The sequence below is a fragment of the Xiphophorus couchianus genome, chromosome 20 (assembly GCF_001444195.1).
Source record: "Xiphophorus couchianus chromosome 20, X_couchianus-1.0, whole genome shotgun sequence".
NCBI classification, from domain to species: domain Eukaryota; kingdom Metazoa; phylum Chordata; class Actinopteri; order Cyprinodontiformes; family Poeciliidae; genus Xiphophorus; species Xiphophorus couchianus.
Window position 1 is genome coordinate 18410376 of NC_040247.1, and position 17718 is coordinate 18428093.

The window sequence follows — 17718 nt, forward strand, 5'->3', positions numbered from 1 at the left end:
ACAAAACAAAAGTCAGGTGGTTCACGAGATCTGCAGGGAGAATATCCGTTGGGGGAGATGCGAGGACACACTGGCGGGTGGCCAGCTATAATTTGATTATAAAGTTGTGTGAGCGACAAAGGACACAATTGAATCTTTTTTTCCCCCTTTTATTTACCACTCCATGATTTAATTTGATTCCATTGGGGCTCTAAAAGGAGTCTAGTGTGAAAAGAGAGAAGATTTACTCTTCCAATTTCCAGCCACCAGCTCAGAAAATGTAATATTCTCTGACAAAATATCGAAACTGACTTAAAAGTCCTGCTGCCTGTGAGGCCCGACCGGCTGAATCAGCGTTGGTTTGAGTTTTCCTCCAAAATAACTGCTCTTGTGCTCTTTTTATTTTTATTTTTATTTTGCGTGAATGCACACAGACTGGCGGACAATAGGATCAGTGGCAGATCCATCTCCTGTAATACTTTCTTTAAACAGGCCAGCAAGTGTGTCCTCCTGTTCTGTCGGCAGACCAGAATTTATCCTGTTAGTCACCCTAGATGAGTGAAAGAGCAAAATCAACCCCCAGTCCAGCTGGTCATGCACACAGAGATGCACCCATTCCCACACACGCACACACACACACGCAGACCCCCCCACACCCCCACGCACACACACACACGCAGACCCCCCCACCCACCCCACCACACACACACACAGCTTCGTGGACAGCTGATAAGAACAGGTTTGTGCTGGTGCTACTGTTCAGAGCAGGTCAAGCAGAATAAAGTCTGTTAATGTCTTTTTGTCTCTTCATTTCATAGCACAAGTACAGCTTTTTTATGCTTTGTTTCGCTCTTACATAAGACAATGAGAAGCTGCACAATACACACATGCCCCTGCCACTGTAGGGCTGGTGTCAGCTTTGTGCCCTCTCTGGGTGTGTAAACGCCCATTTTTTGCCCCATTAGGCACTGAGAGATTGTACCACTGGGAGAGAACCACATTCTCATGCAGCGCCGAACTACTCTAAAGGGTTTCGCTGCAGGTTTATTCTCATATTGTGCATCAGGAAAACATACAGAAGGCATCAGATTTTCAGATTATTTTTGCTTTATTGCAGCATATAGAGAATGAAATGGTAAAGTTGTGGTAATTTCCACTTCAGTTCTTTTCTCTTTACATCGATACAGGATAGGCTGAGCCAATGTACTTCTTTCCATCTCCATAGAAAGAGTTTTCCCAGGTGTAAGTTTGTATGATGAGCTGTTTTCCTCCCAGACTGAGGTAACAACTGAGAAGGAAAAATATGAAAACCATCAGAAAATGTCCACATGTAAAGAAATTGTAAATTTTGTATAACTTTCTTATTTTTATTTAGTTGTAATTTAACTGGATTAACAAAATTTCTTAGGTAGTCTTAATGCAGCTTATAAAGGACCCCAAAATACTTTCAAATTATGTTGTGATTTGAGTTTTCTCACATCCTAAAATCACTCCCCGCTCTTCTGGTACAACTGGTTCTGATATCTGCATTTTCCCTTCACTAGTACTGAGTCTTGGAAAATTCCTAATATCAATAGATTTCTTACATATCTTGTCCATTTTGATGAGATTTTATGTGATAAACAAACACAATTATACCTTCACAATTTCACAGCGATTTTGTGTTAGTTAATCAAACAAAATCCCAGTAAAACATAAAGTTTCTGCCTGATAAATTATAAAACGTAGTCGAGTCTGAAGGATACCGATGTGTCTGCAAAGCTACTCACTATTTCCCAGGCCGAGCAATGTAGCAAAGGCTGTAGAGGGCAAAATCGAACTCAGGGCTGCTGCCAATCACTGCAGAGCCCACCTGCTTGTAGTAGCCGTCCCAGTGGAATTGCAGTCCCAAAACATCAGGATAATCAGACCACTGAAAGGAAAAGAAATGGACAGATTTCTGTTCAGTATGTGACACACAGTTTAACTCGGTCACTGATAGTGGAGGATGCTCACAGGCCCGTCGAAGCTGTGGCTGTAGTAGTTCAGCGCCCCTCGTTTCTCAAGAAGATAAAACTGGATCCAGTTGTGGAAACCAGACACCTTTCCTCCCTTGATTTCACCTGCAGACATTTTACTTTTTGTAAAAAGATTTTTAAAAGAAATGTGATTGCAGCATTCAAATGAGGTCTGCTTCATTCAAACCTGCAAAGATGTGTTCAAAACCGCTGGAGTCCATAGCGCCATTCAAGCGGGAGTAGAGACCAAACCACATGTTCTTCAGGTCCTCAATGAACTCTGCCTCAGATTTATAAACACCTTCAAATGCAGAGAGACCCCATGTGTCATAAAAACTGTACCATGACATTTTTAAAACAAAATTAATTAAATTAATTACAGCTCAGACTGTGAAGGAGGAGTGGCAAGCAAAAATGTTCATAATGTTTAAGCATTTTTAACATATCAATCACTAATCCCAGTGTGTCTTATTGAACTTAGTTTATTTACCTCCAGGCTTCATATCTTTGGAGTTTAATTTGATTCCAAATATCAGGAGTATTGATTAATATAGTTGATGTGTATTTGCTTGATGGTTTTGATGATGGCATTAGACAAAATGTTTATTGATTGTTTAATAATTGCTAACTTTATTGTGTTTTATGGTGCAAAGTATTAAAAATTATCCTTTTGCTGAGATGTGTTATACGGATTGGTGTATTATCTAAAAACAATTCTAAGTTGCCTAAAGTGAAGAAGCAGCACTCTGCTTCTTCACACCACAAATCTGGAGCAAACTGCCAGATAACTGTAAAACGGCCGAAACACCGAGTGCCCTTAAAAACCCACCTGTTTAAAGTTGCTTTTGAAACATAATCAATTAAACATCAATCAACAATCTGATGTATAATGATGGTAAAATGTATCGTTTCAGTTGTTGACTGTTTTTATGACTTTGTATTTTCGTGCATTTATGAAGTAAAGCACTTTGAAATGCCTTGTTGCTGGAGTTGCTATACAAATAAAATCTGATTTGATAGTTGTGAAGGGGAAGGAAAAGTTTTTCGAACATACTCAGTTACCCTTAAAAACTCATTTGTTCTCATTTGCACCATCATGTAGAGAGACTTTTCTTCAGCAGAGAGTTTTATGTGCTAGTCAGAATTTGTGGGAAGGTGAATAGAGTCTGATAGTGTTAGATAAAACCTGCATGTCAAGGGATGTGAATACTTCTGCAAGGTACTGTAATTTAAATACACGACCACATTACCCTTGGTGTAAAGGAAAGCAAACAGCTCTCTGCCCAGCTCGGTGTTCAACATCGTCTCCTTGAGGAACGTCTCCTGTTCGGTCAGCTGCTGAGAGGTGAAGCTCTCCGCCTGTCCGGTGATCCTCTTGTAGTTGTCGAGAACATTCAAAAGGGCTGCATAGGTTGGGCGGGAGAACAGGGTGCTTTCATCCACGTACTTGTACAACCTGAAAGCACAAAAAACAAAACAGCTACGCTTTAAAACACAGAGATATCCAGAAGGACTTCTACGAGTTCGCTGAGATGCATAAGGGTCCTCACGGTCTGGAGGAGAGATCCGACTGGGAGCCGGTCTGTGAATCCGCCACCAGGGCTTGGGTGTCGAGGGTCAGCTGAGAGGCTGAGGCCTTGTTTCTGTCCAGGACGTAAAGCGTCTCAGACAGAGACTTGATCTCAGCATCAGTGATGGCAGCAACATCAGCTGGACATGACAAACACAAAAGTTTTCACTTTCATTATTTATCCAGCTACTTATAAACAGCACAATCCTCAAAGCTCCAGAATATTTAGATCAAAGTTATTTTTATTCAATTAAAATGTTGTTTCTAAAATTAGATGGTCAAAAGAGAATAATATCCTACATAAGGGGTGCTATTATTACATAGGATAATTTTTGTGTTTTTCTTTGCATTTTGACCAAAAACAACATGTCAAATGTTATTTAAACTGTTCTCAATGAAGCCTTTATTGGTATTGCAGCAATCTAGTGCCTCTAATATTTGCTGACAAGCTTTTACATTTTTCCACTGGGATATACAGTATATACCGTTCTTTACAATTAGCGCCGAGTATTTGCCATCACATCTAAATCTACCATGGGGTATAAATAATTTCAAACAAAAGAGGTCACTGTAAGGTTTACATAATGATAAAAAATTATTAAATATTTTTGGGTAACTGAGGGAAGTGTTTGAGTTTTGGAAAGGAAAATATTGTCTTTCAAAGGATCTTTTTTCACTTGGGCCAAAATTGCTAAGTAAAGGCTAACTATTGCACATTTTAAAAATTGAAAATATAAAAACTATTTTATTCTGAAAGCTTAAAAATCTCCTGCTCAACAATCAACCACAAAATAATTTTAACTCAAGCAAAGTGTACAAAGAAAAAGAATCAAAAAAATAATAATTTCAGCAATAAAGATTTTGCATACTTGACTTTTTGAAAGAAAGGCATATTGTGTCCAAAATGTTTTGGTTCTGCTAATATAAAAAGTTTTCAGTTTATTTTTTATCGTCTCCTAGACTGAACTTTCTACACGACCGATGTGTTGAACAGGTAAAGATCACAAGGTGAATTTAGAGCTCAAAGAAGACTGAACACTGACCCCTACTGGTCAGTTCTGAAAAAAACGAATGAAGAGGCCTATCGGGAAATATTCACATAAATAATGGTAAAAAAAAAAAAAAAACTATGTGGATCCACAAATTATTGGAGATAAAACCAATTATTTGTCCTATCAACTAACTTTAAGGATTTTCTTTTTATTCTGGAGAAATTTCACTTCTTACCTACATTGTATTTCACATTTCACCATGGATAGATCTATAAATCAAGTCAACAACAACCCAAAGGATATCAGCATGTTGTATTTATTTAGGTTTATATTTGATTGACCTGCAATATTTAAATTTGACAAAAAATTGTTAACTATGTAAAAAAGTACGTACTTTTTCACACTAATAGATTTAGGGTTTTTTGGGTGTTTTTGCTGTTTTTGTTTTTTTTGGACATAAAGAAAGGACAGGTTGTCATTTCTTCATGTCCTCATGTATGTTATAGGAAGTAGGGATTGATTCTATGCACAGCCTTAGCACCAACCTTTGAGTTTCCAATAATTTGATAATAATAATATTCAAACTTAAATAGCTTTTTAGAGTACTCAAAGATGCTCACATTAATCTTAATTTAGTAAACTGTAAATAACAAGTGCCACTAACAACCAATAAATTATCTATTTCTGATATTTTCCCCAAATTTTCCCCAAACTGAAAAACTTTGTCTTGCAGTTTTGTGCAACAGATGTTGAGTCTCAATGTATCTGCTATGATGATCTGCTAAAAAAAGCATCTTGTAGTTGACAGGTGAACTAAAGATACTGCGAGGCGTGTGTGTGCTCTGAACAGCAAATCATAAATGCACCGACAAACTGCTGAGGAACAGGTTTAGCTGAAGTCATGGGGAAACAACCAGGTGTTACAGAGAGCCAGAAACTGTTCGAGTAAAACAGCAAAGAGCCTTTAACAGTGAGGTGAAACACTGCTGGTCTTACTTGAACAGTAGTCTGAATAGTCACTGCAGCAGTTGTTATACTGGGTGCACAGGGAGTTGCAGTGGCACGGGTTCTGAGAGTTGTAGCTTTCGTCACACCTGCCATTACAAGACAGAGCTGCCTCTGGGAGCAGAGGAAAGGTTCGCATAGAAATGTACATTTTACAAAAAGATTGTTATATTTTAATAAGCTTTACCTGGTTTTGCTACTTACCTTGGCATAGTGTGTAATAGTCGGAACAGCAGTCGTTGTACCTCTCACAAGCGGTGTTGCACTGACAGGAGTAACTACTGTCTACTCCAAGCCCACATCGGCCCTGACATGAGTCTGAAATCACGCCAGAAGCTTTTACATCACCAAATACAAAATTTCACTCATGTGCTACTTGCTCATTGTAAAGTGGTGCTGTGAAGACTGAAAGAAGAAAAGAGTCTTACTGCTGTGTCCCTGGTGGAACAGGGTCATGCAAAGGAGAAGGACAGCAGCGACTTTCATCTTGGATCGGCAGCCCCCTAAAACAAGGTGACCAAGTTGTTACCACATCCATCTTTTTATAGCAGTTTTATCTCAGCCAATCCAGAGGGAGCCTCATGAACCCAACCCAATCACAATCATGTTGATCTAGATATGGTTGTATGAAAACTTTTTCTGATGAGTCATGGATGCTATTTATATTCTGTAGATTGTATGTTAAAACATATAAAAAAGACAAAACTATTGAATGTTTCAAAAATGGTAACAGTAGGAAATATGTAAAATTCATATATTATTCTCATGTGTGAAAGTGTACACCTTACTATCAGATTTCAAAAACATTTTAATAAAAATGATTGTTCAAATTATTGATCAACCATCTTATGGCAGCATATTCAGTATGAAGTAGAGCGAAATCAATATCTGCCATGAGCCTTTTTCTATTTTTATCAAATCAATTTGATCAGATGTTTTACTTCTCAGGGCCCATCCAACATGAAAACATGGAGTTGTCGGATCAGCGTCTGATCACGTTGAGGTTAGCTGGCCCTTTGGATGTGTAAACATCATGAAGCAAACATGTTCTACACACAGGGTTTCAGATCGCTGGAACATTTTAATGTTTACATAATGAAATATTTGCTCAAATGTCAACAAAAGAAATTTTCCATTAGGTGTGGGCAGAAAACATTGATGTTTTGATTATTACTGCAGCGTCGAAAGAAAAAAATATTTTTCATTCATTTTAAATAACACATTTTACATGTTGATTATTATTATTATTGTAGTTTTTAGTTTATTATCATGAACTATAGAATAGAATAGAATAGAATAGAATTCAACTAGTATTATTAGTTTTAGTGTAACTATTTATTTATTCTCTTCTATTTGCTTTTTTTTACTTTATTCATTCAGAATGGGTGGGGAGAAAGGTTAAGTAAACTACATCTCATTTAGAAGATGTAAGCTTGTAAAGTCCCATTTATATTCATTTATATGACCTGTAACAACTCTGAAAGGTTAAATGGCTTCAATTGAAAGCCATTTAACCTCTAAAAAAGTTTTGTTTCTTTTGATTGTATAATGTTGTGGGAAGTATTTCTATTAGATAAGAAATAATGTGAATAAATGTGTTGATGGCACAAGAAACACACAACGATTGTTTAAATGAGATAGATTGGAGGAGAGACTCATTGTGACGCCGGCTGGACCAGGACTTCAAAACACAGAGGCGACAGCATCTCTACTTGGGTTCAAATCGATTCGAGTCATGAGAACTATTTTAGACCTCTGGCTTGAAAAATTTACTTTGGATGAAAAGCAGATGCTGGTGGATTTTTTAATGGAGAAGAACTCCCTGATTCTACTGTACAGATCCATTTCCAGAAATGGGACTGAATATTGATTTCTCAGAATTGACGGGTTCTCTTTTGATCACTCAAAAAAAAGTAAACTTTTGTATGTTGAATGGAAAATTTTGGTATAAATTGGTTGTTCAAGGGTTGAATAAGAAACAGTTAAGTGGAAGAACTGATACTGATTGGAGAGACAGGTTTAAAGTCAGAGAAAATCAGAAACCTTTATGGAGGGTGTTTTTTATAAACTCCCTTGAGTAAGAGGGCAAGTGACCTTCAGTGGAGGATTTTGCACTGTGCTTTGAGTGTTAACAGTTTTGTGTCTAAATTTATAAAGGATACAAATGAATTATGTCCTTTTTGTGAAGAAGTAGAAACTACTTTTCACATGTTTCTTGAGTGTAAAAGACTTTCACCATTGTTTTTCTTGTTAGAAGATGTTTTTAAAAAATGTGGTGTCTATTGGTCTGAAGTAGCGTTTATATTCGGTGCAGGTTATACAAAAAAGGAATCTAGTAAGTGGAATTTGTTAAATTTTCTTATTGGACAGGCAAAATTTTCCATTTATATTAGTAGAAGAAATAAACTAAATGGTGTTTTGGGGGAAAATGTCGACAGGATGTTTATTCTGATGGTAAAACATAGAGTAAAAGCAGAATTTATGTTCTTTTCATTGATGAATAACTTAATGGAATTTTTCTCTTTGTGGTGTTTTAATAATGTCATATGTTCTGTGTTTGATAGAAAGCTAGTTTTCAATTCAATGTTTGAATGAAAGAATGAACTAAATGCTGTCAAAATGTATTTTTATTGAAAAATAAATGTGGTGTTAAAAATCAAAATCTTTCTTTCTTTCTTTCTTTCTTTCTTTCTTTCTTTCTTTCTTTCATGTGAACTCGCTGTACTTACGGGTACATATTTATTTAGCAGATTAGGAGTAGCAGCTTATTAAACTCTGCTGTCCTCCAGACCTGTAGGTGGCGCTAATTAAAAGTACCGGTCTGTAACTCTGAGTTTTCTTGTCCTTGCTAGGCTTCCTTCCTTCCACAGCGTGGATTTCAATGACATTGTAAGCTTTGATAAGAGAGCTGTGTTTCCAGTTTTTAATCATGTCGCTAGCTTTTTTATTTAGAGCTGTTACAAGAGAAGCCGTAAAGGTGAGCAGATTAAACTTCTTCATTTCACCTTTAGCTTCAGTCGTGTTTTAAGAGCTGTTGTTTTTAATGGTTGACTGTTGCTTTCCTGGCTTCCCTGGTTCAGTTCCAGTGGCTCATTTTACCATTACTGCGTTTGTAATTGTTCAAAAGGATATAAATTGAATAGTAGTATTTGCGTGTTTATCCTTTGTGTGGTTCAGGTGAGCGTCAGTCAGCCTGTGCAGTGTTTGCACTCAGGATGCCAGCTGCTGGCTGCAGATAAAGCCCTGCTGATGAAACTGAGGAAAAGCACCGGCTACACCTTCATTAAATGCAAGGAAGCTCTGCAGAGGTTTGAGAATGACATAGCACAGGTGTGTTGTCTGTTCTGCTGGGGGGTTTTCTAATATTGACTGGTGGAAGAACAATGTGTGACTGTGCTGCTGAACCTCCAGGCTGAAAGCTGGCTACATGAGCAGGCCCAGAAAGAAGGCTGGAGCAAAGCCAGCAAGCTGGAGGGTCGAAAAGCCAAAGAGGGTCTGATCGGCCTGTTTGTGGGGAGGCAAGCCGCAGCGATGGTGGAGGTAAGGGCTGCAGAGATCTATCAGCAGGTTTTACCCCCTGCTTGTTGGACTTTGTGCTTTATTTCTGGGTTTCTTGCAGGTGAACTGTGAGACTGATTTTGTGGCCCGTAATGAGAAGTTTCAGCAGCTGGTGAAGGATGTGACTCTCGCCACATTGGCACACCATCAGGATAAAAATGAAAACCTGACAGGATATGTAAAGGTGAAGATAAGCTATTAAACATATTTTTTTACTGACACTTACACACTTGTTGTTCCTGACCATAACAATTTGGGGAAACACTTATGTTCTCCTGTAACTATTTATAATTTAATGGATTTTATTCTTTCAATTTCAATGGTCATGTGCCACAGCATTCACTAAGAACTGTGCCTTTTAAAACCAAGACATGAACTGAGGGACTGGGGAAAGAATTTGTGATTTATTGAAATTTTATTACTAACTAATGGTGCAAAGATGCCAAACCTGAACAGTCTCTTGCAAAACTATTTATACCAATTTAACTTTACTGCATTTACTCCTGTAACGACTAGAGCTGATGTTGTATTTTGTCATAATCTGCATGGTTTACAGCATTGCATAACATTTAATTTGTCATTGAGCACTCTTTAATCCATAACCTGAAAGGTAGGGAAATTCATAGCGTAGGTGGAGAAATCCGTTGACAGACATTTATTAGTTATTCCCTTCACAAATCTGGCTTTTGTTGACAAGTCAGCCATAAGCATTGCTGTTTAACTTTATAGAAGCCATGTAGGGACTTTAAACTAATTCACACAAATATTTTAAGGTTTTTCACTGTAGAAGAAAAACATTAAAAAAGAAAGGAAACATTTTCTTCACAATTAACAGTTTTGCATAACTTTGTGTTGTTTCACATAAATTCCAGTAAAACAGACTGGTTTGTTTGTTTCTTTCTTTCTAATGTACAGCTTTTATTTTCAGAGTGTCCTGTCTGGTGATGAGTTAAATAAACTCAGTGTGGGAGAAGGATCTTCACTAGCTGACCATGTGGCTCTCACAATAGGTCCGTACACCAACACATGCTTATATATTTATTTCCCAGCTCAGATATGATCTATCTTATTGCTTTGTGATGTTGCTTCGTCTTTGTTAAAAGAAATTAAAAATAAGGTTCTTTCATTTAACCCTTACAGGGCTACAGGCTTTACTGACATTGATAAACTTTGGATAATTTTGACTCTTTAAATTCACTTAGATTTTCTTGCTTTTTGAAGAAACCATTTGTTTTTCACTCTTCCCATCTCATACATGCAAAGTGGAAGTTTTTAACGGCAACATTATAGACTACATGTATATGTATGTTTATGCTAAAAAAGAAATGGTGACATTGATTCTGAAATTTTTTTATGCAAATCTGATTCATATGTGTATATTGAATGTTAGAACATATTACCAAAAATTCAAAAAAGACCAACTTTCCTCAGGTATTTTAGAAGATGTGGTGAAAATAAATAAATCATGAGAAATCAAAATTAATTTAGTTATAACCTAACCAAATTTAAATTTATTTACCTGAACTCATGCAAAGTTATGTGTGAATTAGAAAAAAAAGCATAAGCATATAGTGACATTTCTATTCAAGGTAAGAACAAAATTATCTTTTTGAACATTAAAGATTTGACAAAGGATTACAGAGGAAACTTTAATTACCTCAAATTAATCACCAAGTGGCAAAAAATAAATATGATCTCCACAATCTAATCAAAATAATTCTGCAAATAAATAACATCATATTTCAGCATTTTATATAGAGAAACCCTTTACAGGGGTAACTTACCAGGGTTGTCAACTCAGCAAACTGTTGGGTTTCACTGGATTAGAGCTTTTTCCCAAACATATTCTCCTTCTGCTATTGTCACACATATTTGTTCCTTTTCATCCACCTGACTTCTCCTGTCTGCCACTCCTATGGATTAAGCACCAAACAAAGACTGAATTTCTGCCTTCACGTGACTGGCCAGATCTCTAAGTCAGTCTTTTAGGATGGGTTATGGAAGACTATGCTTGTTAAACAAAATCAAATGTCACAAAATTATGTAATTTTTAAATTTGTCAGAGTTTCCCCCAGAAACATTTGCTAAACCTGGTGGTTGGGTCCTAGGGCAGTCATTCGTCCAGCGGCCAATCCTGTTTTTGAGCTAAAAAATGTTTAAAGTTGACAGGAAATTTTTAAAATATCCCTTGCTATTTATGTGTTATTGAAAGATTGGAAGATTAATACCTGAACGCCAACTATAAAATCTTTAAAAATGCCAACATTTAAAAAAGAAATTAAATAAATAAGCTATGCTAAGCAGGGTGGGTGTACAAGTAAATCCACACATGCTTATAATACACTGGGGGAAACTCTGGCTACATTTCAGCAGTCAGTTGTTACAAGGTAAATTCCCATGAGGTGAAAAAGTAATGTGTAATAAAATTATGACGTTAAAACTGTGTGTCAACAACACAGTTTTATGGTTAGGCGACAATTTCTTTTTCAAGTAAAGATAGGCTGCTTCATCTAGTTCTTGCTTTAAAAATGCAATTAAAATTTGGAAACTGCTGTTGGTTTAATCTGAAACATTTAAGTATGACAGAAGAAATATTAAAGGGGAAAAATATTTTTTACAACGTAATTTGGATCAATCTCCCTTATCAATTAGATCCTCATTGGATTAGAAATAAACTATTTAATTCAAAATATGCACCATGTTACATCAAACAGATTTAAAGCTGATTTAATAAATAACAATCACTCTGTCAAATGAAAAGTTCAACTGTTTGCACATCCACAGTTTTTGTGCAAAGAAGTCCACATGCATACCTTTTCAGGAAGGATCTTCTAAGATTTAAGGTTTCCCCATCTGTGGGAAACAACCGCTCAAATGTTTGCAATATTAAAATTAAAGGCCTGGTCCATGACCAGATTATTTCAGCCTGATTATGAACTATGTTCCTAAAACCAGAGTGCTGCAGTAATAGTCAATGAATTTGATTACTAATGAACAATTAATGTTTCTGTAACTTGACTGAGTTGAACACGTTACTTGACCAAGTTTGCTGCTTGTGACTAGTTCCAGCTCCCAGTTCAATAGTAGGAATTGCTAAAATTGGATTTGTACTTCAAAACATATGATATTGGTTAGAAATATTTAAAGATTTCATAAATATTATCATTAAATGGGTATCTTCTGCTCCTCTTAGGTCGTCTTGGTGAGAACATGTCTCTAAAGCGGGCAGTGACCGTGGGAGTCCCTGCTGAGTGGCACATAGGCTCATACGTGCATGGCAACGTCAGCGGTCAGACGGAGGTGACAATGGGTCGCTACGGCGCTCTGGTCGTATTCCAGGGTGGAAAGGATGAAGAACGAGATACTTTAGGTCGTAAACTCGGCCAGCATGTAGTGGGGGAGGCCCCTTTGTCTCTAGGGAACGTGGATGACCTGCCTTGTGGTGAATCTGAGACACGGCTGCTGCCTCAGACCTTTCTGGGAGACCCCAGTAGGACTGTGGCACAGTTCCTCAAGGGTCAACAGGCTCGAGTGTTGGACTTTGTTCGATTTCATTGTGGAGAGACACTAGAGGAGCAATAAGGATTTCCCAGCAGCATTTCTCTGTGTTTTTCATGTACAGCGATGAAATGCAAGAGAAAGAGTCACAGAATGGTATGACAAATGTGATGATGGTTAAAAGGCATTTTGGAGGTGATGAAGTTGAAAATGTAACAATAAACTTTTTAACAGTAAATGTTCAAGTACTTTGTATTTTTCTGAATTAAAAACATGTTTGTTTTTTTGCCAATGTTAATTAAAGTGGCGGCAGTGTATATTTTCCATACCACAATCAAGTATTGTGCTTTAAAATAGCAAATATGGCTTAAAAAGAAATTTGACTTGAAATTGGCCGTTGTCTCTTCAAGGAGCTCATGCTCTTTCCAACACACTTCCTTCTGGTCATCCTAATGCCTTTCCATTATGCTGTTCACAACCATTCTTAGGAGCATTGGACTGAAAAGTAGTTTATATGATAAGTTCAGCAGATTCAGTTCCACCTGGTGTTTGCTAATGGCTGCCCTGCCAGTCTGGTGGAGCTGAATGGGGGAGGGGCTGTCTGAAGATCGGCTGGAGACTGCAGCAACAACCGGCAAGCGTTTGTGGGCCCCATCCAATGGAGCCCGGGGGAGAATGAAGGATTTCTCAAAGATTCATGAAAGAATTAAAGCAATACTCCAGTTGTGGATTTTCGTGAGAGAAAAGTCGATTTCACATAATACCTCTTTTTAAGATACTCCACTACTGAGGCTGAAAAACAAGACATCTGTCAAGGGGTGATTCTGAATTTCCTAGCTCTTTGTTTTTAAGAAGCGCTACGAGCTAATTTCCTATTAAAACATGAAGAAATTGGTGTGAATGTGTGAATATCAACAGGGTGTGGCATGATAATGTGCCTGGTACAATCTTTGCCCTGGACTTGAAGCTGCTGTTGAAACCCACAAAATATGTCGCATATTCTGACATTTTTGCAATGTGATTGGCTGATTAGGTTTGAGACGCGTGACGTCAACGGGGGCGTACCTACCAAACTGGTTAGCTGCTGCTGTCCGTTTAGCTCTGTGCAGACTGACATCCTCGTCATAGAAACAACAAAATAAAATAAAACATGGTGAGTAAAGATTTTCTTTTGCTTTCGTGTTTTACAGCATATGATTTTGTTAATTCGTGGTTAAAGGTTGTAAAATGTGGGGTACATCTACAGCAAGTTAGCTAATGGTAGCCTGCTTTACTCCATGTTTTTAACGTCTATCCTTCGTTGTCTCGTCTATCTTAAATCTGCCTCAACCAGTCTGACTTCACAGAAGACCAGATCATTGGTGAGTTCATCTTTATGAATAGTTTGGCTTTTAATGGTCACATTAAAATGTGGTGTGATGCAGCGCAGATTTGAAAAAGCTTTATGAATCTTGACCCTGTAGCTCCCCACAAGCTACTGGAGCCCTGGAGGTAAATAAAGATGAACGGAGTCATTTTCCAGACCTGGAAAAGTGTTGTTTTTAAGTTTTGACACTGCCTCATTAACAGTCTGCTGACGAACTGTGTGGTTTTTGCATGGGAGTGCAAAAGTATTTGTGTTGAGGAGTGCATTGTGTGAATCAGGGTCTGAACCAGGACATGGAGTCACTGATGTGGTTACAGTCACACAGTTAAGCATTTCAAAATGTGTGTTAGGTGTTCATCAAGTTAGTGAAGCTGAAGGTTAACAAACCTTTGTAATAAATGTGCTAGCATCATTTTAAGACTTTATGTTTGGAGTAGTATTTAAATAACTTTCATACAATACAAATGTAGGTTTAAAATGATAGAGTTGTACAATTTTAGCTCAGATTCTGTTGCAATATATGTTCAAACTTAAAAACACAAACCTTGGCAAAATATTCTTTGAATATTCTGTTTGTCTATTTGCTAGAATAAACGTTTACATCCTTTATTCAGTCATAAGGCACATTTAGATTATGTTGTTTTTCCTGTAAAACAAAAACACATGCAGCTTGTATTCTTTTTCAAAATAAATTTGGTCATGAAGTTAAGATGAAAACTATTTCTACATATGCACCAGTAGGTATCTGTTTTTCCTTTTATACAGAATACATAACAACTAATAACTTTTCTAACTTCAGTCCAATAGCATGGGTTTTCATTTTCTTCACGCTGAATAGTCGAGACAAAGGGCACACACTGAACAGGTCACCAGTTCATCACAGTAAACAAAGACCAGCTAAAGGGATTATGTCACACAGATTCATAATTCAGTCCGTCATACATGTCTAATCACCTAAATCTTACATGGTTACAATATCAATTGTATGAAAAATTAAGTTTTCATACAACTTTTGTTAGTATTAATTGTAAATATAACAAGTTTTGAACCACCAGTAATAATTGTGGATTTACAGAATTGCCATTAAATAAATACTTCTTTGTATAACAGATCAACTCCAAGTCATAGCCAAGTCTGCAAATGCAAGGTAGCATTATCGGGAATACTAAAACATTTTCTACCGTTGTTACTTCATCCAAATACTTAGAAAAGGACCCAACAGGAAACTTACTTCAGTTCTTTTAGGGACATTTCATCTGTGTAGTTGTGTGGAGCGCATTTGCTTTTCAGCTCAGATATGACCTATCTATCCAGCAGACTCTGCACTGCTCCTTCTATGGATATGCAGCACTAACTGGATGTCTGCACAACTTTAGGCAAATGAAGCTGAAGAAGTTTGTTCAATAACTTATCTATGGCCCTTGGACACATTTGAATGTTTTGCTCTCATTTCTTTGTGCCTGGATGGTTTGTCACTAACAGATATTGAGCTTAGCTTGTGCCGTTTAGCTGAACTGCAATTCTTTCTCTTTTTCGCTTTTAAGAGTTTAAGGAGGCCTTCCTGTTGTTTGACCGGACCGGTGACGGGAAAATAACCTACAATCAGTGTGGCGACGTGATGCGAGCCTTGGGGCAGAACCCGGTCAACGCAGAGGTGCTAAAAATTCTTGGAAACCCCAAAATGGAAGGCAAGCATCTAATTTCACCAGTCACACAAACGGGGAATGTAAAAATCCACATGGATAAATAACTGTCAGGCGTTTGGCCGATTTGGATGCTTTTATTTTTAAATTTCACCAAATGACTTGTGAAAAATCTGCTTTGTGTTATATTTCTGAAATTTAAAAGTTTCCCTCCCGCTTTCTTTTTACCGCCTCCAGAGATGAACAACAAGTTGCTGGATTTTGAGCAATTTCTTCCCATGTTTCACGCCATCGCCAAGAACAAGGACCACGGCTCCTTTGAAGATATTGTCGAAGGCCTGCGTGTCTTTGACAAGGAGGGAAACGGCACAGTGATGGGAGCAGAGCTGCGTCACGTCCTCACCACTCTGGGTAAGACCTTGGCTTGATGTTTCTATGTGCAGTGCAGATGTTTGTGGTTAGGTCAACACTTCCAGTAATGCAAAAAATAGTGTCTATTTTTTTAAATGAATCTCTCAATTTGAATTTTATTTTTGTGTTTCAGGTGAAAAGATGACAGAAGAAGAAGTGGAGACACTTTTAGCAGGGCATGAAGATGCCAATGGCTGCATTAATTATGAAGGTAAATATGAATAGAGCAAGACATGGATAAGAAATGGATTGAGTAAAAAATACAGACACAAATACACACATTTTTCACAATCTATTTAGTATTTTCTGAAGCAAATGTTATTATCCAAGTGATGTCTGAGTACGAGTATAATTTTAGCATTCAGGTGAACATAATTTAACAACAGGCCTATTTTTATATATAATTCTAATGATCCTTTTGGGGTTTTTTTTTGCTTAGCTTTTTTTCAAACTATACACAACAACAAAACTCCATCCCACAGTGGAGATCTTTAAAGAAGTAAAAAAAATATCTAATGGGCAGTAAGCAAAGTGAAACATTCAGAGATTTAGATTTTATGTTGCTTGATAAATTTCACATTTGTACCAAGTATACTTAAAATATTTTCTTGCTGATCCTGCACTGCAGGCAAGCAGATGACCAAACCCAGGCATGATCTCAGTCATGCCAAACATAATAGAAGAGGAAAATTAAAACGATGAAAATGCAGAAAGTCACTTTTTATGAAATATGACAGTGTTAAATATGGCTGGCCTATTGACCATAAAGATTAAGTAAAATCTAATTTACCAACAACAAGGGAAAGGAATTCGGAAAGAAAAACCATTTAACAATACTTTTTATCTCTGGCTGCCAGCTGTTCATTGCTAGTTTTGTTAAAACAGTAAATATTACTGCATTTATATGTTTATGTTTCTTTTCCCTCATTGGGCTTTGAAACAAACAGTCATTGCATATTTTATTATGTTGTTTTATAACTCATTATGTTTTTTAGTGTGTTGGCTGAAGAAAGCTTCTTTTTCTCCACTGAGTGATGGTGATGAAGTGTGTTCCTGTCATAGTGATACCAAGTTTCTTCCTGTCTCTTTTGCAGAACTCGTCAGGGTGGTGATGAGTGGTTAAGGACTTCAAACGCCTCCATCTTTAAATTTATTCCTGAATATTTTATGTGCTGTTTGTTTCGTCTTTCTCTTTCATCCACGTCACTCTACCTCCAACATTGTTTTGTTGCTGTTGAAGCTTTTTTTTTATGTGCCTTTTCCTGTCTAATGTGAAAACCTCATATTCCTAACTCCTGTTCACGTTTGCAGGCACAATCAGTGGTACAACTCCTATTTTTGGTTTACCTTCATCTCTGGCAGCCAGTCTGTGTTCTTTTCTTTTGGATGGATATGATAATGTGACCTGTTGCATTACACATATGGAATAAAATGGTTTACAAAGTTTTAATTAGCCTCCAAGTTTTGCAAATCAAATTAAAAATAGATTAATGTTGGGTAAAATGGATTCTATTGATGAAATGTAGGTATATGGATTTGTGATTTCTTTAAAATTGTCTGAGGAGGTTTTCAAAGTAGCTTTGACTCATCATATTCATACTGCAATAAAGTAATTATTAGTGTTTTGCCAAATACAGGCCTATTTTGTTCAGCCTGCTTAGTCAAAGGATAATCCATGTAAATATATCAAAAATACATC

At 37.0% G+C, this 17718-nt stretch overlaps 3 protein-coding genes across 5 annotated transcripts; 2 read left to right on the top strand and 1 right to left on the bottom strand.

The window, feature by feature from the left end:
- Positions 1–1068: 1068 nt before the first annotated feature.
- endou (endonuclease, polyU-specific) lies at positions 1069–6078 on the bottom strand. 2 transcript variants are annotated; one of them, XM_028002102.1, is made up of 9 exons: positions 5972–6078; positions 5748–5861; positions 5535–5657; positions 3527–3686; positions 3227–3432; positions 2164–2277; positions 1975–2081; positions 1749–1891; positions 1069–1267 (listed from the first exon to the last, which is right to left on the bottom strand). In XM_028002102.1, the coding sequence occupies exons 1-9, from the start codon at positions 6027–6029 to the stop codon at positions 1153–1155; spliced, it is 1140 nt and encodes a 379-aa protein (XP_027857903.1). In that variant the 5' UTR covers positions 6030–6078; the 3' UTR covers positions 1069–1152. The 2 variants fall into 2 exon arrangements, with proteins under 2 accessions (XP_027857903.1, XP_027857904.1); XM_028002103.1 differs by lacking the exon at positions 5535–5657.
- Positions 6079–8377: 2299 nt separating this feature from the next.
- tsfm (Ts translation elongation factor, mitochondrial) lies at positions 8378–12844 on the top strand. Of its 2 annotated transcripts, none has more exons than XM_028002107.1 (6): positions 8378–8520; positions 8715–8873; positions 8955–9083; positions 9163–9285; positions 10030–10111; positions 12295–12844. In XM_028002107.1, exons 1-6 carry the CDS (start codon positions 8473–8475, stop codon positions 12681–12683), a joined length of 930 nt encoding a protein of 309 aa, XP_027857908.1. In that variant the 5' UTR covers positions 8378–8472; the 3' UTR covers positions 12684–12844. The 2 variants fall into 2 exon arrangements, with proteins under 2 accessions (XP_027857908.1, XP_027857910.1); XM_028002109.1 differs by having other exon boundaries at positions 8721–8873.
- Positions 12845–13605: 761 nt separating this feature from the next.
- myl6 (myosin, light chain 6, alkali, smooth muscle and non-muscle) lies at positions 13606–17469 on the top strand. Its single transcript, XM_028002114.1, has 6 exons — positions 13606–13752; positions 13933–13960; positions 15510–15653; positions 15846–16019; positions 16153–16230; positions 17114–17469. The coding sequence occupies exons 1-6, from the start codon at positions 13750–13752 to the stop codon at positions 17140–17142; spliced, it is 456 nt and encodes a 151-aa protein (XP_027857915.1). The 5' UTR covers positions 13606–13749; the 3' UTR covers positions 17143–17469.
- Positions 17470–17718: the final 249 nt, after the last annotated feature.

Excerpts from the sequence above, each read along its gene's own strand:
- myl6 (XM_028002114.1), top strand. Across the intron at positions 13,961-15,509 it reads CACAGAAGACCAGATCATTG|AGTTTAAGGAGGCCTTCCTG; the intron begins GTGAGTTCATCT and ends TTCGCTTTTAAG. Across the intron at positions 16,231-17,113 it reads TGGCTGCATTAATTATGAAG|AACTCGTCAGGGTGGTGATG; the intron begins GTAAATATGAAT and ends TCTCTTTTGCAG.
- endou (XM_028002102.1), bottom strand. The coding sequence starts at position 6,029 with ATGAAAGTCGCTGCTGTCCTTCTCCTTTGCATGACCCTGTTCCACCAG. Across the intron at positions 5,658-5,747 it reads CTATTACACACTATGCCAAG|AGGCAGCTCTGTCTTGTAAT; the intron begins GTAAGTAGCAAA and ends CTCTGCTCCCAG. Across the intron at positions 1,268-1,748 it reads ATTGCTCGGCCTGGGAAATA|TTGTTACCTCAGTCTGGGAG; the intron begins GTGAGTAGCTTT and ends TTTCCTTCTCAG.
- tsfm (XM_028002107.1), top strand. The coding sequence starts at position 8,473 with ATGTCGCTAGCTTTTTTATTTAGAGCTGTTACAAGAGAAGCCGTAAAG. Across the intron at positions 8,521-8,714 it reads TTACAAGAGAAGCCGTAAAG|GTTCAGGTGAGCGTCAGTCA; the intron begins GTGAGCAGATTA and ends ATCCTTTGTGTG. Across the intron at positions 10,112-12,294 it reads CCATGTGGCTCTCACAATAG|GTCGTCTTGGTGAGAACATG; the intron begins GTCCGTACACCA and ends TGCTCCTCTTAG.